This window comes from Oncorhynchus gorbuscha, linkage group LG06, assembly GCF_021184085.1.
Source record: "Oncorhynchus gorbuscha isolate QuinsamMale2020 ecotype Even-year linkage group LG06, OgorEven_v1.0, whole genome shotgun sequence".
NCBI classification, from domain to species: Eukaryota; Metazoa; Chordata; class Actinopteri; order Salmoniformes; family Salmonidae; genus Oncorhynchus; species Oncorhynchus gorbuscha.
In genome coordinates this window covers 74,026,596-74,050,608 of record NC_060178.1, presented here as the reverse complement: position 1 = coordinate 74,050,608, position 24,013 = coordinate 74,026,596, and the positions used below count along the sequence as shown (strand labels likewise).

General features: G+C 40.2%; 1 protein-coding gene across 5 annotated transcripts; it reads right to left on the bottom strand.

Annotated features, from left to right (window-relative positions):
• Positions 1–660: 660 nt before the first annotated feature.
• Positions 661–23,358, bottom strand: LOC124038308 (cilia- and flagella-associated protein 36-like). 5 transcript variants are annotated; one of them, XM_046354022.1, is made up of 12 exons: positions 23,007–23,357; positions 20,921–20,985; positions 20,569–20,670; positions 15,612–15,726; positions 15,212–15,299; positions 3,123–3,279; positions 2,425–2,524; positions 2,137–2,297; positions 1,791–1,934; positions 1,625–1,696; positions 1,374–1,481; positions 661–1,199 (listed from the first exon to the last, which is right to left on the bottom strand). In XM_046354022.1, the coding sequence occupies exons 1-12, from the start codon at positions 23,107–23,109 to the stop codon at positions 1,116–1,118; spliced, it is 1,299 nt and encodes a 432-aa protein (XP_046209978.1). In that variant the 5' UTR covers positions 23,110–23,357; the 3' UTR covers positions 661–1,115. The 5 variants fall into 5 exon arrangements, with proteins under 5 accessions (XP_046209978.1, XP_046209980.1, XP_046209981.1 ...); XM_046354024.1 differs by lacking the exon at positions 1,625–1,696; XM_046354021.1 differs by lacking the exon at positions 661–1,199 and having other exon boundaries at positions 1,206–1,481; positions 23,007–23,358.
• Between the last annotated feature and the right edge of the window lie 655 nt (positions 23,359–24,013).

Genomic DNA, 24,013 nt, shown 5'->3' with positions numbered 1-24,013 from the left:
TGTGAATCTAGCTTTATTTTAATCTGAAGGAGTTGAATTGAACTAATGATTTATATTTACACTAGGTTACTGTTAGGGGGTGCTGTGTTGAAGCTACAGTTCCTCAATCTTGGCACTCCCTCAATGTAAAAAATATTTAGAAATGTATTAGTCTACATTCATTTTTGGCATATTTATTCTTAGACACCTTAATACTTTTAAATGATAGTGAGCTAAACATACATATTTTCCTTAATGTATAATTGAGATACTGTCCCAACTAAAAAAGAGGACAAAATTACATGTATTTAACATTTAGTTGAAATACCAAAATTCTATGGAGTGTCAATACGGCCGACCAGAGGCTTCAAAGTTCTCAATGGCCAATACATAGCATCAGCAATCCAGGGTTTATATACATTGATTTGAACCTGCAATACATGTGTGAACCTGCTTATTTTTCTGAATTGTGTTAATACTACAACCCTTACATTTTTCATATACAGTAAAGTTTGTATATTTGTGTGATCATTTCCTAATGCATATTCACACTTAAGATGCTCTGAGGTATACATCCTGTTATCTACAAGCATGGATAGTTAATTGCATATTTTCATGCTAACCACCTGTCACAGACCAGTAGGTTTATTACACAAGATCTCTGGCAGAATTTACATTTTCTTTAAAATATATTTATTAAACCACATATTATACAAAGGGATAGTTCACCCAAATTACAAAATTAAATTTGTTTCCTTACCCTGTAAGCCGTCTATAGACCAGGTATGACAGCAAAGCAATTTCTCTGGCACTGCTAACATTTGACCATTTGTGAAACAAATCATATTCAAGTCATAGGATCAATATTAGAATAGTTTGTGCATAATTTCCAAATCAGTGCCAGGGAAACTAAACCAAAGCATGGATTGTTGTCACCTTGCCCACAGACTGCTTATAGGGTAAGGAAACCAATGTGTCATTCCCTTTAAGACTATCAATAACCATTGAAATACTACATTTCATTACAAATGCACATTTCCTGTTGCCCCTTCACAAGCACAGTCCATCTCAGCTTCCCAATGAATTGATGGTCCAGTTGGAGTACAGTTACACTCTGGGGGGGATATATTGCAGTTTTACTTTTTGATGACTTCCTCTTTCAGTTTTTCTGCCAGATGTTTTCTTTTCTGCAACTTCTTTTTTTCTTCGACAGAGATCTCCTATGAAGAGAACAAAGTGAGTCAAATTCTGAACGGTAGCACCACTAAATCTAGTCAAGTCGCACATATCAGCCATATTGACAGGCACAGGGCTGTAGCTACAGTAAGAATAGAAGCACATATGGCAGCAGCACTACAAAGTGAAATCAAAATGTCATCACTCAAACAGATCACCTTGGGCTGCTTCTCCTGTCCCCCCAAAGGAGAGCTCACAGGCTGGGGTGCATTGACCCTCTCTTCATTTATACTAGCACCACCCCCGTTCATTTTGGGACCATCGTCCTTTGATTGGCAATGCAGCAAAAGAAAATGATAAGGGAATAAAGAGCAGGAGAAAATCCAAACTTCAAAAAGGGAAGAATGTCAAAACGGACAAACCTGAGACTAAATATCAGGGGAAATCAAGAGAACGGATTGAAACTCACTAAAAACAATGAGACAGGAAGACCAGAGTTGACCCCAGGTACTATGCAGTCATCAGCCGAGGTGTGCATTATCTACCACAAATTAAAGCTGTTACATGTGTCTTATGGAGGAGTACTACCCATATATTTACAGGAAGAGACATTATAGAAGAAGGTGTGATGTTACCGGTGTGCTGAGAGTGGGTGCTGGGGTTTCTGGTGTGGCTGGTTTGGGTCTCTGCTCTTTTTTCATGGCCTGAAGCTTGTCCCTCTGCTGCCTCAGGTACAGTGCCCTTTGCTGGAGTTGCTCTTGCTGCTCTGCTGACAACTCCTGAACACACAGAGAAACACAATCCATCAGTTCTCAGTCTCCAACAAAACTGGTAATGTAGCATTTCAAGGTTTCCTTTCTATGTACTGTTGCCTGAGTGTTGCTTTTCCCCCACAATCTAGATATCCAGCGGAGGCTTTCATTCAGAGTGATTTATAGTCAGCGCATGACATGTATGGTATATGCAGTAGGAGAGACTCACTGTGAATGGCTTGGAGATGCCAGCCTCCTTACGTGCCTCCTCTATCCATCCCTCTGCAGCCTGGCTGCTGCTCCCCTTCTCCCTGGAGACAGCCGGAGGCTCGGTGCCCTTCACTGGAACCCTCACTGCAGGCAGGATCCTTGGCTCTGCACTGTGCCGCTCTGCATCAACACATAACCATCTATTACTCATATACCCTCTGAAGTCTATTCAACCTTTTAGCATTCATGTGCTCCAGGAAAGGCTTCAAGGGGAACAGAGTAATGTATACAGAGTCCGTACTATTACCTGATGGCAACTTAGAAAGGGCAGATGTGCTGGTCTTGGCTGGACTTATCTGCCCACCACCAGCTACAGCAGGCTCTTTCCTCTGAGATGAACTGTTCACCTACAGGGAGGGCACAGGGCAGCCATGTCATTGCATCTAGCTGTTCCAGTTCTAATGCCATACTGAGCTTCATAAAGTTCAGGTTGTACAGCTAACAGTTCAGTGCGCACAATCTGCTATTGCATAACTAGGGGGGGGGGGGGGGGGGTTGCATTGCCATTCACCAGTGCGACAGAGGGCTGTTGGCCACCACTGTTCCCCACCTTCGCATGTGCAACATACAAGAGTTGTCACATACCCCACAATAGGTTAATATACAGGCTAAAACACCACATTGTAACGATAATGCAGAAAAAAACATTGTTTACAAGTCAATGCTTTAGTTTATAGGGACACAAGCCTCTTTCTGAGATGACTTTGATTGAAAAAAAACATGATATGTAGCCTATGCAGGGGCTGTAAGCAGCTGGCTGCAGCACTCATCACTGCCCCTTTGCTTTGATGCTTAATTACATGGCTCAGAAGAATACTATAGCTCCCAATACATGAAATAGGACACATTTATCACACTCTGAAGAAAGGCAGACAAAGAGTCATTGGTGTTTATTCTTTTTGTATTACATCACTCCATTGAGTCAGTATTAGATTCATAACTCACCTTGTTGGTGGTGTTTGTCTGTTGAGTGGAGGCTGTCGTCTGGATGCTGGCTGCTTCTAGAAGTGGCCTATCAGAGCAACTTCGGGACGTGGAGCCAATCTCCTCCTCTGACTGCAGTCTCAGAGCCATCTCTTGGTCATATTCATCCTTTGACATCCTGTGCAAACATATAGAGGGAGATATCAGTAGATTAATCCCCTATTCTGGGCCTAGATAGTCACATAACACCGATGATAAGAGAGGTTACTTCACGACAAAGAATGTGAATGTGTTACTTGTAGTTGAATAAAGGTTGGCCTACTGCCAGTCTTAAACAACATATAGTACATTAACTCACAAAGTACTGAAGTATGAGTGTTATAAAGACACTGTAAGGCCCAAAGCTGGCATGAGTCCAAGCTCCTGTCCTTAGTGATCACCTTGCTGCCACTCACCATCATGATCTCTTAATTGAGTTGATTAGCAGCTTAATTCAACAAGGATGAAACTTTCCATCACACAGGATTTGAAGAGCACAAAAATGTTGCAACATTTTCGATGAGCATAGCCGAGAACATAACTTAATATGAGAGCAACATAGGCCAAGTGGTCTCTACACAATCTGTGCTATAAAATAGGCCTCGCTCTTGTGAAGCACATCTCAAAGCTCTGGGTAAACTAGCAATCTAATGCCCCGATTAGACCACTTACAGTCAAAGCATGAAGACGCATCACATAGATCTAGAACATGTCCCTCTGAGACTTCAAGAAGACAATCAGGACCAAAAAAGCGCAGTTCAATGGTGAGAAATGTCTCAGTCCATGGAGCAAAAACGTTGTGCTATCCAGGAGCATGAGTACAACACATCAATAAGCTGCTCCCAAACATTTTAAACATCAGGAAATTGAGTTTCATGGTTCATGTGGGATTCAATGACATTATGACGGGCAGCTCAGAACAGCTGAAGATGGAATTTAAAGAAACTGATTGTAACTGCTTGACACCAACAAACGCCCCATAATATCTGGCCCTCTGCCCTCCCTGAACATTTCAGCAGACTTTTAGCCCTCCATAACTGGCTCTGAGACTATTGCAGCTCTGTGGGTGTAACATTTATTGACCATTTTGATACCTTCTGGAAACAATGCTCATTTTATAAGGAGGATGGGATCCACCCAAATCATTTTTGTTCCTGGATCCTTTCACTGCATTATAAGGCTGCATTGACACAATTACTTATCAATGACCCCAGCTCAGTTAATCCCTACCATTGTCATAATGCTTCAGCAAATGTACATTATCCCAGGGTCATTGGAAGACAATGTACTGTAAGTAACCTAATTCATGTCCCTCTAACTGCCCTGACTGTATCTGCTGATCCCACAGCTATATGCAGTAATCATGTGCCTATGGATCAGAGTTATAGTGTTAGCACTGAGGTGGTGTGCCCTAGTAGGAAGTCCACTGTGTACAGCTAACAGTTCAGTACGCACAATCTGCTATTGCATAACTAGGGGGGGGTTGCATTGCCATTCACCAGTGCGACAGAGGGCTGTTGGCCACCACTGTTCCCCACCTTCGCATGTGCAACATACAAGAGTTGTCACATACCCCACAATAGGTTAATATACAGGCTAAAACACCACATTGTAATGATAATGCAGAAGAAAACATTGTTTACAAGTCAATGCTTTAGTTTATAGGGACACAAGCCTCTTTCTGAGATGACTTTGATTGAAAAAAAAACATGATATGTAGCCTATGCAGGGGCTGTAAGCAGCTGGCTGCAGCACTCATCACTGCCCCTTTGCTTTGATGCTTAATTACATGGCTCAGAAGAATACTATATCTGCATCACATAGATCTATAACATGTCCCTCTGAGACTTCAAGAAGAAATCAGCTCACCCTGCACTAACATACATAGCATGAGTATGTCTACTCTTGCTAAGCTTTCCAGCGAAGAAAACAATCAAGCAGTCCAAAAAGTGCTAAAAATAGCCCACTTTAACATACATGTAGCCTAAGAAACAAGGTTCATGAAGTCAATAACTTGCTAGTAACAGATGACATTCATATTCTATCTCTGAAACGAATTTAGATAATACCTTTTATGATAGTGGTAGCAATACATGGTTATAACATCTACAGAATTGCCAATGGCTGCAGTGTTGCGGTCTATATTAATAACCACATTCCTGTAAAGCTTAGAGAGGATCTCATGTTAAATACTGTTGAAGTAATATGGCTACAGGTTCATCTGCCTCACCTAAAACCCATTCTTGTGGGAAGCTGCTATAGACCACCAAGTGCTAACAGTCAGTATCTGGATAATGTGTGTGAAATGCTTGATAATGTGTGTGATATCAACAGAGGTATATTTTCTGGGTGATTTCAGTATTGACTTTCATCAAGCTGCCCACTCAAGATACAGCTTCAAACTGTACCCGGTGCCTGCCACCTGGTCAACCTACCAGGGCAGTTACAAAGAGCACAGAAATGAAATCATCAACATGTATTCATCACATCTTTATTAATGCAGCAGTCATTTTCTTTAAAGCAGTATCCAAATCCAACTAAATAGTAGCCATTTCTAGGAAAACCAAAGTTCCAAAGGCTGGGCCTATAAAAAAAAAAAGATATATTTTTAAAAAGATTTGCCTGAAATGACATACCCAAATCTAATTGCCTGAAGCTCAGGACCTGAAGCAAGGATATGCATATTATTGATACCATTTGAAAGGAAACACTTTTCTAATTTGTGGAAATGTGAAATTAATGTAGGAGAATAACACATCAGATCTGGTAAAATATACATTTTTAAAATTGTACCATCAGTTTTGAAATGCAAGAGAAAGGCCATAATGTATTATGGATGTATTGGATTCTTGTTCAAAATGTTGTATCAAGACTGCCCTATGATCAGGGGGACACCGATCCCGTAGATGTTGAGCGGTAATACAACACATTTTGTAGTGATTCTTATGTTGATGACACATTTATGAAATTGCTTATCCCAGTTACTAATAAACATGCACCCATTAAGAAAATTACTAAAAACTGTTAAATTACCTTGAATTGATGAGGAATTTAAAAAATTGTATGGCTGAGAGGGATGAGGCAAAAGGTATGGCAAATAAGTCTAGCAGCACAACCGATTAGCAAATGTACTACAAATTGAGAAATCAGGTGACTAAAGTCAATAAAAAGAAGAAACTATACTATGAAACAAATACATTATATAAAGAATGATAGTAAAAAGCTTTGGAGCACCTTAAATGATATTCATCACAAAACCCACTGATATCGCCAACTACTTTAATAATGTTTTCATTTGCAAGATGAGCAAATTTAGGCATGACATTCCAGCAACAAACGCTGACACTACACATCTGATCAAATTATGAAAGCCAAGGATTGTAATTTTGAATTTCATAAAGCATGTATTGAAAAGGTGAAAAAATTATTGCTGTCTATCAACAATGACAAGCCACTGGGATCTGACAACTTGGATGGAAAATTACTGAGGATAATAGCAGATGATATTGACAGACCTTTTTGCCATATATTTCATTTAAGCCTACTAGAAAGAAAGTGTGTGCCCCCAGGCCTGGAGGGATAAAAAAGTAATTCCCCTACATAAGAATAGTAAAGCCCCCTTTACTGGCTCAAATAGCCGACCAAATAGCCTGTTACCCATGCTTATTAAGTTTGTGTTATACTTCAGTGAGGCTTTTTTGACCTTATTGATCATAATCTGCTACTGTAAAAATGTATGTGTTATGGCTTTACACCCCCTGTTATATTGTGGATAAAGAGTTACCTGTCTAACAGAACACAGAGGGTGTTCTTTAATGGAAGGATATCTGACATAATCCAGGTCGAATCAGGAATTCCCCAGGGCAGCTGTCTAGGCCCCTTACTTTTAAAATGTTTTACTAATGGCATGCCACAGGCTTTGAGGAAAGCCAGTGTGTCTATGTATGTGGATGACTCAACACTATACACGTCAGCTACTATAGCGACTGAAATGACTGCAACACTTAAAGAGCTGCAGTTAGTTTCAGAATGGGTGGCAAGGAATAAGTTAGTCCCAAATATTTCTAAAACTAAAAGCATTGTACAAATCATTCACTAAACCCTAAACCTCAACAAAATCTTATAATAAATAATGGGGAAATTGAGTAAAGTTGAGGTGACTAAACTGCTTGGAGTAACCCTGGATTGTAAACGGTCATGGTTAAAACATATTAATACAACAGTAGCTAAGATGGAGAGAAGTCTGTCAATAATAAGGTGCTGCTTCTGCCTAAAAAGCACTATCAACAAGGCAGGTCCTATAGGACCTAGTTTTGTTGTACCTGGACTACTGTTCAGTCATGTGGTCAGGTGCCACAAAGAGGGACTTAGGAAAATTGCAATTGACTCAGAACAGGGCAGCACAGCTGACCCTTGGATGTACACAGAGAACTAACATTAATAATATGCATGTCAATCTCTCCTGGCTCAATGTGGAGGAGAGATTGACTTCATCACTACTTGTATTTGTGAGAGGTTGAATGTTGAATGCACTGAGCTGTCTGTTTGAACTAGTAGCACACAGCTCGGACACCCATTCATACCCCAAAAGACATGCTTTTACATGCTTTTCAACCGATCGCTGCCCGCACCTGCCCACCCGTCCAGCATCACTACTATGGACGGATCTGACTTAGAATATGTGGACAACTACAAATACCTAGGTGTCTGGTTAGACTGTAAACTCTCCTTCCAGACTCACATTAAGTATCTCCAATTCAAAATTAAATCTAGAATCGGCTTCCTATTTCACAACAAAGCATCCTTCACTCATGCTGCCAAACATACCCTCGTAAAACTGACCATCCTACCGTTCCTCGACTTTGGCGATGTCATTTACAAAATAGCCTCCAACACTCTACTCAACAAATTGGATGCAGTCTATCACAGTGCCATTCGTTTAGTCACCAAAGCCCCATATACTACCCACCACTGCGACCTGTACGCTCTCCTTGGCTGGCCCTTGCTTCATACACGTCGCCAAAGCCACTGGCTCCAGGTCATCTACAAGTCTCTGCTAGGTAAAATCCCACCTTATCTCAGCTCACTGGTCACCATAGCAGCACCCACCCGTAGCACGCGCTCCTGCAGGTATATCTCACTGGTCACCCCCAAAGCCAATTCTTACTTTGGCCGCCTTTCCTTCCAGTTCTCTGCTGCCAATGACTGGAATGAACTGCAAAAATCACTGAAGCTGGAGACTCATATCCCCCTCACTAGCTTTAAGCACCAGCTGTCAGAGCAGCTCACAGATCACTGCACATAACCCATCCAACTACCTCATCCCAATACTGTATTTATTTATCTTACTCCTTTGCACCCCAGTATCTCTACTTGCACATTCATCTTCTGCACATCTACCGTTCCAGTGTTTAATTGCTATATTGTAATTACTTCGCCACCATGACCTATTTATTGCCTTACCTCCCCTATCCTACCTCATTTGCAAACACTGTATATTGACTGTGTGTTTGTTTATTCCATGTGTAACTCTGTTGTTGTATGTGTCGAACTGCTTTGCTTTATCTTGGCCAGGTCGCAGTTGTAAATGAGAACTTGTTCTCAACTAGCCTACCTGGTTAAATAAAGGTGAAAAAAAAAATAGAAAATGCCACCAGAGGTCTCTTCACAGCCCCCATGTGTGGAACAGACTATGGGAGGCACACAATACTGCATAGAGCCATGGCTACATGGAACTGTATTCCACATCAGGGTAACTGATGCAAGCAATAGAATCAGATTTTAAAAAATATATGTGTATATATATATATATATATATATATATATATATATACATACACAAAATACACCTTATTGAACAACGGGGTCTGTGAAGAGACACAATCACGATAACATACGCACTGCACTATACACACATGTACACATGGATTTTGTGTTGTAGATATGTGATAGGAGAGTAGTGGCCTGAGGGCACACACTTAACGTGTTGTGAATTTATTGTAATGTTTAAAAAATTTATTTTTTTAAAATATATTTTATTTTTGCATTTTCCAATTAAGAACATTCAAAACAAAAGTGAAAAGATATTAGACAACGATAGGACAAAGTGACAGTAACAGACGAACGTAACAAAAATAAATTATAATTATAGTTATATAAACAAACATACAATAATAAAAAATATATATATTTTTTAAATTAAAAAAATAACGAGACATTGGATCACCCGCCGTAGGCTACATATTATACATTATGTGTGAAACATTGTGAGGATTATATATAGATTCAATCAATGAGATGTGGGGGGAGATTCTCCATATAGTCAATAAAAGGTTGCCAAATTCTGTAAAATGTATTTAACTTATTCCTCAAGCAGTAAGTGATTTTCTCCAAAGGGATACAACTATTAACTTCCGAAAGCCACATTGCAACTGGCAGGGAGGAATCAAATTTCCATTTCAAGGCAATACATTTATTGGCAATCGCTAGCAATATTTCTGTTAGCTTTATAGTATGGCTTTGCCTAAGAATGGTGTTAGTAAAGTTACCCAGTAGACAGACCTCCGGGTCTAAAGGGAATGCAACCCCGTGAATTGAGGATATGGTATCGCATACCCCCTGCCAGAAACCGTGTAGTTTTGAACACTGCCAAGTGGAATGGAGGAATGTTCCTTCATCTGAGCCACATCTAAAACATAGGGAGGAGATATCTGGGTTGAACCTGTGCAGTCTAGATGGGGTGATATAGAGCTGATGGAGGAAATTAAACTGGATCAGTCTGTATCTGGAGTTCAATGTGGATGTAACCCCATCCCTGCATAGGGCACTCCATAGATCCTCATCAAGATCAATACCTAGATCTCTCTCCCATCTAAGTCGGGGTTTATCTAGCCCAGGCAGTGTTAGTCCTGACATAAGAGCATTGTAAACACGGGAAATGGTCTTGAACAGTGGTTGGTCTGCGTGGCAGAGTTGTTCAATAGGTGACATCTTAGGTAGGTTCCATTGTCCCTTGAGAGTCACCCTAATAAAGTTTCGTAGTTGTAGGTAGCTAAAGAAGTCCCTGTTAGGCAAGTGGTATTTCTGTTTCAGCTGATCAAAAGACATAAGAACTCCCTCCTCGTAACAATGTTCCAGAAGAGTGATCCCCTTATCAGACCATGGTCTAAAGTTACTATTCTGGAAAAACACAGGGATCAATCTATTGTTCCATAAAGGGGTTTTAGGGGAAAGGAATCCCCCTCGTCCGAACAGCTCATGCAGTTTGCACCATGCCAGGACAGAATGTATGATTAAAGGGTTGTCTGTGATGGTTTTTATAGATTTTCTGTCCCATTTGTAAAACAAATCTGCCCCAGTGTCATCATTTACCTCAAGCTTTTCAATGTTCAACCATGAGGGAGAGGGACCATTGTCAAACCTCTGAGCCAGAAACCTAGACTGTGCAGCCCAGTAGTACATTCTAAAATTGGGGAGGTTTAAGCCCCCTTGACTCTAGTCAAGGGTCAGTTTATCCAGGCCAACCCTAGGGGTTTTGCCGTGCCAGATAAACCGTCTGGTCAGCTTGTCGAGAGAGGAAAAAAATGCTGCGGGAACAGGGATAGGGAGAGATTGAAACAGATATAGAAACCTGGGCAGGACATTAATTTTAATTACATTGATTCTATCCAGTAGAGTGAGAGGTAAGTCCATCCATTTACAAAGGTCAACCTCCACCTTTTGCAACAAACTGGCCAGATTGAGTTTATAGAGGTTGTTCAGATTACCATCCACCATTATGCCCAAATATGTGAAGCCCATAGGCGACCATCTAAACGGAAACTTGTGCTTGATGGTATGATGGTCAAAGACAGACAACGGTAAGATTTTGCTTTTATCATGATTGACCTTATATCCAGAGAAAGAACTATAACACTGTAGTAGGATCTGCAAGTGAGAGAGGGAGTGTTCTGGGTTTGTTAGGAATAAGACAAGGTCGTCCGCAAAGAGGGATAGTTTATGGGTATGGGGACCCACCTCAAAGCCATGTATGTCAGGGCACGTTCTAATAGCCTCAGCCAACGGTTCGATGGCGAGGGCAAAGAGGTGGGGGCTAATTGGGCAACCTTGTCTGTTCCCCCTATAAAGAGGGAAAGAGGAGGAAGTAATCCCATTCGTAGCAATCCTAGCTTTAGGAGATTTGTAGAGTGATTTTATCAAATTTACAAACACAGTACCTAAACCGAACTTTTCCAAGACGCGAAAGAGGTATGGCCATTCAACCCTATCAAAGGCCTTTTCAGCGTCGAGGGAGACTGCGACACCAGGTATTTTGTTTTTGTTAGCAAGGTGAATTATATCAAAAGAACCTTCTCAGATTATTGGAGGACAATCTATTAATTATGAAGCCAGTCTGATCTGAGTTGACCAACAGGGGAAGACATGACTCCAGTCTCTTAGATAGCATCTTGGTGACCAGTTTACAATCTGTATTAAGGAGAGAGATTGGTCTATAGGAGGCGCACTTTAGCGAGTTTTTCCCTTTCTTGTGGATTACAGTAATCACTGCTTGAGAGAAGGACTCTGTAAAGCAGTTGTCTTCTCTGGCTTTTTTAAGTACCTCCATAAGGTAGGGGACCAACAGCTCCCTAAATTCTTTATAGAACTCTGGAGGAAGCCATCCTCCCCAGGAGATTTATTAGAAGGTAAGGATTTAATGGCCTCCAACAATTCAGGGACTGAGAAGTGTTCACTCGGGCGCTCGCTGTCTTCCCCTGACAGGCATGGGAAGTTGAGAGAGGAGAGAAAGGAGTCTATCTCTGATAGATCATCGCTTGATTGGGAAGTGTAGAGGTCTTCATAGTATTTCTTAAAAGTATTATTAATTTCAGTAGGGTCGAAAGATATCTCTTTAGTGAGAGTTTCTATGGCATTAATTGTCCTCTTACTTTCCTCTGCTTTCAGTTGCCATGCCAATACTTTGTGAGCTTTCTCTCCAAGCTCATAATAACGCTGTTTTGATTTAGTGATGGCCCTCTCAGCTTGATATGTGTTCAGAATTTAATTTAATTTAATTTAAGTTTTTTATTTACCAAAAGCTTGTATAGATCTTTAGTCGGGCCTCTTTGGTAGGTTCTCTAGCTCTGAGATTTCAGATTCAAGGGCACTCAGTTCCGCACCGTGTTTTTTCTTCAGCCCTTTAGTATAGGAAATAATCTGTCCCCTCAGGTAGGCCTTCAATGTGTCCCAAAGAATGAAGCTGTCAGGGGCAGAGGGTTTGTTTTTCAAAGTAAAAATATTGATCTGCTCTTTGATGAATGCACAAAATTCAGGTTGCTTTAGAAGTGTAGAATTTAGTCTCCATCTATATGCTCCATTTACCTTGGTAGGAATGGAGATTGATAATACCAGAGGAGAATGGTCACTAAGCAATCTGGGGAGATACTCGACATCTAACACTCTATGAAACAGTTGTGTCGAAAGTAAAAAGTTATCTATGCGTTTGTGTGTCTTGTGTGGGTGTGAATAAAAAGAGTAGTTCCTATTCTGTGGGTGCAACTGTCTCCAGATATCTAGTAAATTGAGATCTTTCATGAATGACATGGTGAGCTTGCCGGCTTTGGTAAGAAGTGAGGGTTTATCAGAAGACCTATCAAGAACTGTATCTAAGCAAAAATTAAAATCTCCTCCAACCAGTAGCCATCCTGGTGGAGCATAAATATTCAATAGGGTCCAAGACTCTGAAAACATATGCCCCTGCACCAAAACAAACCTGCCAGAGGGATCAGAGATGGTGTTGTTGACGCAGAAGGAGATGTGTTTACTTATCAAAATTGCAGTTCCTCTTGCTTTGGAGTTAAAAGAGAATGCAAAAACTTGTTCTACCCATTCCCTCTTCAATTTCTTGTGTTCACTGGCTGTAAGATGTGTTTCTTGTAAAAACACAATGTCAGCCTTTAATTTCTTAAGGTATGTATAGACTCTTTTCCTTTTAATCGGGCTGTTAAGACCTTTTACGTTGAATGTGACATATTTTAGTGGATTAAGCATAGGTTGGGTTTCAAATATGTAACTGAATAGAAATCTATCATATGCAGATAATTAGGAAATGTTTCAACTTTGGTTTGAGCACAAAAGCCCACCCCGATTGTCAGACTAGAACATCAGTCCCAACAATCAAACATGAATACACTTGTAGAGATACGTTGCTGCTCGCTTTCCATCTTGCTCTTACTAGCTAAACCTTGGCGTAAACTAAAACCTGCGAGCTCTCTACATTGAAAACAAACGTTGTGAATAGATATTTATGGCTGAATATTTACTGCCCACGGTAAGGGCTGCTTGAGACTCTTTACGAAAGATTAACATAAATGAGGGGGAAAGCAGTGGGCCTAAACCCACTTATTGGGTTTCACCCAGTAGATATGGACTAAACCAAAATATACTCTCCTGTAAATGTAATAGAACTCACCCCGGGAAGATACGGTTAGTTGAAAATGTACAAATCAATTAAAGTGACCGGGAGACACCAGCAGTTCAATCCGGATAAGAGAAAACAAACGAACTGCATTTTATCCCCCAGAGAGACCGTCCTGGCTCAGACTCAGACGTTGCTCAGTTCTTAGAGAAAAGTGTGCTCTTCTCCCGGTGTGTTGAAGAGATGGCTTCGGCCTTTGTACTGAACTTTCATCTGCGCAGGGTGGATGAGGTAGCCGGTGATGTTCTTCTCCTTCAGTGCTTTGGCGGCAGGTCTGAACTGCTTGCGCCGTCTGGCGAGGTCCGCGCTCATATCCGGGAAAAGGCTGACCCTCTTCCCATCGATGGCGATGTCCCCTTTGGCTCTTGCGAGTTGCAGTATCTTCTCTCAGTCTTGGAAACGGAGGAACCTGATCAGGACGGCTCATGGGGGCTCATCTGGCCGGGGTTTCGGCGCTGATGTTCTGTGGGGCGCGTTCGATTTCCAGCGGCTTGGTGAAGTTGGTTATGCCTAGGACCTCCTGGATCCATTGAGTCAAGAAACGGACCGGGTCACGGCCCTCGCTGTCCTCTTTCAATCCCACCACACGGATATTACTACGTCTACTCTGGTTCTCCATCTGATCTACTTTGTTTTTGAGGTAGGCATTGTCCTTTTGCAGTTGTGTCAAGACCTGGTCATGTCTAGCGATGGTGTCTTCAACTGTGCTAATGCGCAGCTCTGCCTCAGTCGTTCTCAAAAGGAGATCATTCATGTAGGATTTCAGGTCGTCAATGGAAGAATGGAGTTCAGACGATTTCTTATTGATTTTCAGAGAAAGACCTCTGTTACCATCCTGAATTTCCCGGAGGAGAGTAGCCAGCATGTTGGCAGGCTCGCAAGAGGCTGCTGAGAGCAACAGTCTGGAACTGTCGTCTGAGTTATGAGGGCTAATGCTAATCTTGCTAGCTGTGGCGTTATCGTTATTTTGGGAATCAACAACGTTTTGGTCGTCCTGCTTGCCTCTCGGTCGGAGGTCCATGGCGCTTTGGGAAGGTAAGTACTTGACAATTTATCAGCCGATGTTAGAATATTGTTTCAATGTTGTTATTTAGGTAAAAATATAATAACTTTGAAGAGCTCGGTTTGTCAACGTCTGCTCAGCTCCGCGGCATCACGTGTGTTTTTAAAATTGTTTAACTGCATTAATTTGGCTGGACCCCAGTAATGGGGATCCATAATAATACAAATACACTGATCCCCAAAGAGGACATTGGATTTGCAACCAGAGCAAACACCAGCACTGTACAGAACACAAACATCGAAATGGATACTTTTGTAGCCAAGTGCATTAGCATACATAGCATAATGTTTAGAGCCAGGAGTTGTTCATGACCAAATGTACTGACCAGGAAAGCCTCCAGACCCTGGTTATCGACCATCATTGGAGCTTTTTCAAGGTCTAAGGATGTGCTCAGGAAAAACTATGGGCCCTATGTATGCTCCAATGAGTAAAGGAAACTACACAAAGGCCTTTTTTTATAGGAAAACACTTTTCCTATAAAATTACATCAATAAATTAGAGTCACAGTGCATGTATGAGATTGGGTGGAAAGGCCTCAGTTCTGTCTCTTACTTGAGCACCTCCTGAAGAATCTTCAGCTCCTGCTTCTCCAGCTCACTCATCACATCTGCTCCATCTGTGAGACACTCAGGTAGAGCGCCTACGCACACATTAGAAGAAACGGTTTAATTGGTGTCGTTTTAGAAAGTGTAGTCTCATCAGTACCATAGTGTGTGTGTGAATGTAGAATATAAGCAGGTATGGTAAGCAAGCATTAGGTCCTCGCTGTCACTTTCCCATATTTTCTACAGAAATCCCACTTGAAAGACTCAGAGAATCAAGAGAATAATCAGGAAATCCAGAATCCTCCAAACAGGACTTCTGGAAAATCTGGATATTTTTGGAAAGTTATAGGATTCTGTAACCCTAATTGGGAGTTGTGTGGCAACTCTGACAAGGCCAACAAGCCTACCATTTCTCTCTTTAATGACACGCAGCGCCTGGAGCTGCAGCTCCATATTCTTCTGTACCATGAGAGCCCTGAACATCTGGAAGTCATCTGTGGCCAGGACAGGATGGAATACAGCCTGTACCAAGGTAGACAGGACAGGAGCAGAAAATAGTTAGGCCTCAGTCAAAAAGGGGTTAGTAACAAGGTAATAACAAGCACAAATAATTTTTAACATTATCTAACTATTTTGGCTAGATCATGCTTGTACTTTCTACTGCCTCTGGGTGTGCACTCTTGGCAGTTGGCTCTGTCATTGTTACAGTGGGCCAACAGCATGGTTAGGGTTGAAACTAGCTCTCTCTCTCTCTATCACACACACCTGATGTCTTTTTCTGGCCCAGGTAAGTCCCAGAGGGCACCGCTGGATCTGGGACTAAGTAACACTCTCCATCAGGAATAGCTCCCTTGAGCTGTTCCTATATCTCACTAACCCAATTCAGGCCTGGCCCACTAATCCTGTCATAGATCAGGTCTACCTGAATTCCAGAAGCTAACCGTCTCAGGCTCACAAACCAACAAACCAACGTTACCAGATGGAGAAAAAGAATACATCATTATTATGTACTGGAACTATTTCCTATTGTGTATTGTCATGCAGGTCCATACATTATTTGGCCATGGAGTTGAACATGATGGGACATGCTCCTCAGTCCATGACGAGGAGGAAGCATTTCAAGAAGATCTAGGCTGTAAATTAACTTGAATGTTTTGCAGGAAAGCATTACATAATGACCAGCCCGCCCGCTCGCGTGTGTGTGTCCACACGCATGTTGATTTTGTCCATCCACACCAGACTCGATCAGGACACGCAGGTTGAAATATCATAACGAACTAGTGATGCACCAATATGACATTTTTGGCGGATACCCATATCCGATATTTTCAATTCAAATAAATTAAAAAACTATACCAATATTTACATTTTTTGCGGCCATTTAAGCATTCTAGTACAGTTAAATAGTTAACACACACACACACGGACGCAGTGTTCTAAAGCACTGCATCTCAGTGCAAGAGGCGTCACTATAGTCCCTAGTTCGAATCCAGGCTGTATCACATCTGGCTGTGATTGGGAGTCCCATAGGCGGTGCACAATTGGCCCATCGTCATCCGGGTTTGGCCGGGGTAGGCCGTCATTGTAAATGAACTGACTTGCCTAGTTAAATAAAGGTTACACACCACACTGTCCAAAAAGTTATGCTGTTGGCATTTACGCATGTCCCCATTACCAGTAAAACATAATCAAAACCTATTTCTTTCACTTACTTGATGTGCTGTTTGTTTGTTCATTTGTTCAGTCATTCCATTCTCAACCAGTATTTACATGGAACGCTGTTTGGGTCTTTGCGTGTCAAAAAAAGATTCATGTCAAATAACACTATTTGACGTGTCAAATATGCTTGTTGACCAATCAGGACCTGAATATGACTGCACGTCACATAATAATTTAACGCGTTCATTCATTTTTTACGTAGTTATTACACATTACAGTGCTGGTCATTAAGGAAAGCTAGCTAGCTCATGGATGCAAACAATGTTCTTCCTCAAAAACATAGCAAAACGACATAATCTGTTTCAGTAGCTATAGTTATCTAGCTAACTATATAGCTTGGTGTCATCATCTAAAATAACCCTAATTTATAAAACTGTTCTTATTTGCTTAATGGTGGTCGGACCCATCTATGTAAAGCTAGCCACAATAAGGATTAGCCACAATAGTGGACTTTGCGGTTAGCCTTCTAAATAAAAGTATGTCCTTGACAGTGATGCTAATGAATACAAATAGTCAAATTATGCCATAATTGAATAGATCATGCTAAACGAGGTTGGAATGTTGTTATATGAAATCAACAAAAGACAATAATTTGTCAATTTGACAAATCTGTTGAAATCACACTGGATGTATAATACTTTAGAATTGCATTGTGGTCATACAAATTTCACTGTACAGCCTTACCCATGGATTGTGGATCAATGACATGGGGTATCAGAATACTCAGTGACACCCAGAGAACATTGTAGCGTTGTAGCTCTTATTGCGGGACTCTGAAACAACTGTGAATTGAGCCACATTTATTGTCTACCTATGTGTTTTGAACACTATTCCGGAGGAAAAACAATACTGTGTGGATGTTTTGGAGTCTGATAACTCTGAGGAGGATGTTGGGAAAAAAATAGCTTGAGTATTGAGTAGAGTGATACCCCATTTAATTGATCCCCAATCCTTAGGTAAAGCTGTACAGCGCAATATGAATGTCAATACACACAATAGGCTGACTGGGGAGGTGATTTCACACAGTCACCGTCCCACGATAAGAGCTACAATGCTAATATTTGTGTAAACTCTTCACAGTTGTGTTCTGTGGGTGTCACTGAGTAGACTGATACTGCATTTCTAGTCTAAATATGGCATGACTCCACCAATTGTAACCTTCTGCATCACTTTCAAACAGGTAATTTTATTTTGAAGGCAAACCGCAAATTCCACTAATATGCCTAATCCTTATTGTGGCTAGCTTCACAACACATAACCCGGTCCAGTCGAGCCTCACTAGCCAGATGAAACTAGCTGGCTGCTTATAACATTAGCCTTTGGCAACAGGGTTAAGTACCTGGCTAGCTATTTATTTTCATGAACTGCAGGGTAGCCTAGTGGTTAGAGCGTTGGACTAGTAACCGGAAGGTTGCAAGTTCAAACCCCTGAGCTGACAAAGTACAAATCTGTCGTTCTGCCTCTGAACAGGCAGTTAACCCGCTGTTCCTAGGCCGTCATTGAAAATAAGAATTTGTTCTTAACTGACTTGCCTGGTTAAATAAAACAAATATTTAAAAAAATAGGCGAACAACAAGTTAATAGTTACTCACAAGGATTCCTAAATCATTCCTAAGAATAATTAAAATGACTGCAGTTTCTATTGCTCATTGTTTTCAGGCTCTTTGTATTCATGCTAGCTACCCCAGAAGTTGCGGTCTAACAAATAATGCTTTATTACCAACGTGGTATTGTAAACACATCGTTCGTGGTCGGTGTTTGCTTGTTTGTAGACGTTTTTGTGCAGCTTTGACAGTGCTACTGATAGTAGTGATGGTGCTTGGCTTGCACGTGCAAATTCAGAACACACAACATTCTGTAATAGAACTGTGTTATTTGACATGTTAAATTAACATCAACCACAAAAGAGAACGGTTGATTGTCAAGGGCAATGAATTACGTTATCTTGGCATTAATGGATTTAGCCTTTGTCTTGTTGTCTTGCTGAAATGTTCATACTCTTTCAAATGACTGCTCGATCCACACAGCAGACATTGTGGGCTAGGTTAGGAATGCTGTGTTGCACGTGTAACACAAAATTTTACGTGGCGTCATTACGCCATGTACCAACGTTATAGGTATGCCCGTCTGCTTTGACATCAATTTTGCACATCGGCCATTAAACTAGACATCGGGCCGATACCAATGTTGGCATTTTTAGCTAATATCGTCCGATTCCGATATGTTCACCGATATATTGTGCATCCCTACTCTGAACCAACTATATTAATTCGGGGACAAGTTGAAAAGCATTAAACATTTATGGCAATTTAGCTAGTTTGATTTTGCTAGCTAATTTGTCCTGAGATATAGACATTGGGTTGTTATTTTACCTGAAATGCACATGGTCCTCTACTCCGACAATTAATCCATAGATAAAAGTGTAAACCAAGTTCGTTTATAGTCATTTCTCTTCCTTCAAGCTTCTTTTTTGGACTTTATATGGTGGTTGGCAACCAAGGTGCATTACCACTACCAACTGGACTGGAGTGTGGACCTCAGTTCATCTTTTAAAGCACCCATGTGCGTATATGCTCCTAAAAACCAATGAGGAGATGGGAGAGGCGGGATTTGCAAAAAAAAAGTCATAATATTATGTCCCCTCCAGTTCTAAAACCAAAGTTGCGCCCCTGGGTCTACAGGATAAGTGATTATTCTGGCACAAAAAGAAACACTGTAAACATAGTTTGTTTACCTAACACACCAAATGTGCATAACCTAGGCTGGCTTCTAGTGCAAAAAGAATCACGGTTTGAATTTATCTCAGAAACCTCGTAATTGAGTTTGATTGGATATGGCCCAAAGTTACATGTTTAAATAGTAACAATATAATAGGGAGTCCTAAAAAAAAGTAGCATCCCATATTAGGCTACCTCAGTGGCATTTTTAGGGACACTAGCACTCTCCACTACTTCTTCCTACACTGTGCAATAATCATCCCAAATGACTTGATTAGCTTCCAGTTTAGGTAATCCCTATGAGCAAACCTGAAAATTGACACTTGACTGCATCAGCAAGCAACAAGGTCTTTGGGATGTCAAAGAGCTAATCTCTACTGTTAGAGGTGTTAGGTCTGAGACGTCAGGTAGCCTACTGTGTGTAACATTACATTAATAAGTCATCACTAATGAATTCCCTCACATACAGGAATCATTTAGGGGCCATGGGATGTTCTTCACTGAACCATAACAAATACATAACAGGCTATATGGCATTAATGGTGCATTAAATGAATCATCATGAGATGGAGGCTATTGACTTATGACCAGATACAGAATATAGCCTGTTCCGTAAGGCCAGGGTCCAAAGTAAGAGACCAAGAGCTGGCAAATCTCCAGCAACCATTGGATGGCATCATCATCATACAAATCCCCTAGATATTGGTCATCACAAGAGGCATGATGGAGCAAGTGACAGAGCAGAGTGGCATTAATTCTGTATCTAAAAATATGCCTTATATTAAAAAGACAACTCTCCTACTGTGCAATTTGTTTGTAGAGGTTCTGTTATCTGAAACCATTTGCATTGTAAAACTGCACACTCATCTAAATCTACGTATCTTGCGTATTTGTGGCAGCGTATGAAAAAGATGATTATCGAGCTTACCTGTAAGGTTTTGGACTTGGCGAAAGGAGAGGAGCATGCCTCCAAAAACTGCTGCTCATTGATGCCAACCTCTTGCATGTAGGTTTCTAACAACTTCTCCACCTGAAAATAAATGTGGCTACTTGCATCACTGTTTTCCAAAGACAAAACCTGTGATGTTAAGACACTGAAAAACTTTTCATTACTAACTCATCCATTTCACATTTTGATTTAGGTCTACTTGGAATTGTAGATCAAAAAATATTTATATTTAAGATGCATGTGTAACGTTAAATAATCAAAATAAGAAAACTTGCACAATAACCCAATGCATATTAATGTTGCAAGCCATTCTAAAAGACTAGCTACTCACCAAATGCTTGTACTGCTGATGAATATCTGTATAAGTCAATTTATTCTCATCTTCGTCGTCAAAAACTGAAATAAAATCCAAATTGGTGAACTATGCATAATCTCAATTAAACAACTAGGGGGACACTACCGACATTATGTATTCCTGATTTGCAGCTGTGTTTTTTAATCCATCATCATAAACAATAACAACAAACATCACGTTTTCATGTGTGCCTATTTAACATCGGATTACAAAAGATTGGTTATATAATATATTAGGTTATATATACAGAATATATCTACACAAACATATAAATATATCTACACACACATATTTATATATATATACATATATATATATATATATACATACATACATACATACATACATACATACATACATACATACATACATACATACATACATACATACATACATACATACATACATACATACATACATACATACATACATACATAATTAAATGTATAGAAATGCAATCAATAGAACGGACAAATAAGTGTCTTAAATTGGGACTCACATTCTATTCCTATGCATTTTATCCTATCCAATATGCAAAATCCTGATCATTTTTGAAAAACTGGCCTCTGGCACAGGGAGGTTTGGCAACTGAGGTGATTGTTATTTTGGTTAAGCACCGTTGTTGCTACAGTGTGACAGTTCCACAAGCGAGTGGCTTAAAGGAATGGTAACTAACTTGCGTGAGCCAGACAGATTAGCTAGCTAGCTAACTAGCTAGATTCTTTACATCAAAGTACTAATTTATCATTTCCAATAATTGGATTGATGTAACTCAAACATGTGAAGCACTAATGCATTCCAAACAATGTAAACAACTGGGGTGTATTCAGTCTGTGCCAAAACAGTTCTTAAATAGATGCAAATTAAACAAAACAGGGCGGGACCTATCTGAATTTGTCAAATAGAAACAAATGTTATGGTCTATTTGCTTCTGTTTGGTTCTTAAAATGGTAAACGGTTTCAGTAATGAATACACACCCGAACTGGGGTATAATCCAATGATATTTATAAACCCTGGATTGCTGATTCTATGTATTGGCCAAGGAGAGGCTTTGAAACCACCGATCGGCCATATTGGCACGCCCAAGAAGAAGCAGTTCTCCATAGGAACGAAGGGAATTGTACAGTATTTCAATTAAAGGACAAAAATCACACGTATTATTGTTGTAGTGGGGACAGTAGCATTAGAACTTTAAAAAATCCTACTTTAAGGATAATGTTTTTATAGATTTGTATTTATGTTTAGCTTACATAAAAGTATTTTAAAAGTATGCATTATGGTGTCTGTAATCAAATACGTGGCAAAACAACTGTATACATTAATAAATGCATTTATATAGCTTCCAAAATATATATTGTTAAGTTAGGGGAGTGCCAAGATGAGGCACCGTGGCTTCAAACAGCACCCCATGTCAGCCATCTAATATGTATATAAAATATTGGTGTAATCATTATTCCAACACTTCAATTAAACTATTTAACAAAGCACGCCATTCCATGATTTCAATAAATAAATCAAATATATATATATATATATATATATATTGTCCACCCTGATTCAGAATATACTATTTTCATTGTCCATGGCACGCTTGGTTGGTTCAATAGCTATTGACGAGAAAACCCGAATATCCAATCTAACCGAACCGTGTCCCTAACGTTACCAGCTCTCTGAAAAATCGGGTAAACAATACTTTCCAGTGGATATGTTTTCTTAAAGGACAAACTGCACAGACAACCAGTAGAATCAGTTTAAATGTAATTTGATTAAACATTCTGGCTTGTAAGGAACATTTACACGATTTTGCACACACATGTATCGGGCTGTATAGCTAAATGTACCAATTAAATGTAGTGTTACAGACTGATTAAGAGAGTAAAATCTAACATCAGTTAACGTTAGCTAGCTAAAGTACTCAGAAAAGCCTGCTAACGTTAAGTTAGCTGGCTAGCTAGCTAACTCGGGTGCAAAGCATTGATTATAGCATGTGTAATCCTGGTCCTATAAACCGTTTAACAATTTCCCTTATCGTAAAAATATATATAAAATAAATGGCTTTACCTGTACATTTGCTTTCCATGAAGTCCGTAACTGGTATGACCCATTCGGGACTTGACAAATATCCAGCGATGCTCTCCACAACCCACTCGCTGTCCTCAGCCATGTTGGCTAATAACACCCTATAATGTTCTTCAGGCGAGGAAGTTTAGCCCTGAAATTGTACAACAATGCACAAGTGAAGTCTAAGGATCCATACATTTGTTGAGATCTAGCTAGCAAGCTAGTCCATTGTTATTATCCCTCTCCGTAACATGCTTTGGTAGCTGCATAAAATCTGAAAAAGCGCACTCATGAATTTCGAAAGGGTTGACACCAAATCGGTCCCGGTTCCTATGGTGACCGATTACGTTCTACAAGTAGAACAGTCGGTCAAGTGAGAGCAGTGGGAGTGTGGATTTGACAAGGTTGGAAGAGAGAATGAAAGAGGTTTTCACAAGAAAAGTGTGTATATTGTTCTATTCTATTGTTGACACTTAAGTCTTATACATGACACTGATTATTTTTGACCAAAATGTGAATTTCTGTTCATATAATTTCTGGGATATTTTTTTCTCCCATCATTCACACCCGATCATATTAATATTTTATGGTGCTTACTATACAATCGGGAACTCGGAAAAAACTAGGTCAAATCATGACGTCAGTGGTCCTCAGGTCAGAAAGTCGGAACTCTAGAAAGATGCCCTAGTTCCCGACTTGGAATTCAGGGTATAATGACTGTTCCAAACGATTTTCCCAGATGGAACTCGTTTTTTCCAAGCTGTCTTGAACACACTGAAATCTTAAAGTCAGAGATTTCCGAGTTCCCAGTTGTTTTGAACGCGGTATTATTGTCTTCCTCTGACGTCATGAGCATCAGGATTAAAACTGAATGTTTGTAAATGTGAAATATTATGTTTATTTGACTCTGATGATAAAGAAATATAAAATATTCCTTTAAAGGACTGTGTTAAATATTTAGGAATACATCTGTCAAAAAACACTTAGTCAGACAACATTTGAATTTC

Excerpts from the sequence above, each read along its gene's own strand:
- LOC124038308 (XM_046354021.1), bottom strand. The coding sequence starts at position 23,109 with ATGGCTGAGGACAGCGAGTGGGTTGTGGAGAGCATCGCTGGATATTTG. Across the intron at positions 20,671-20,920 it reads ATCAGCAGTACAAGCATTTG|GTGGAGAAGTTGTTAGAAAC; the intron begins GTGAGTAGCTAG and ends ATTTATTTTCAG. Across the intron at positions 1,935-2,136 it reads GCATCTCCAAGCCATTCACA|GAGTTGTCAGCAGAGCAGCA; the intron begins GTGAGTCTCTCC and ends CTGTGTGTTCAG.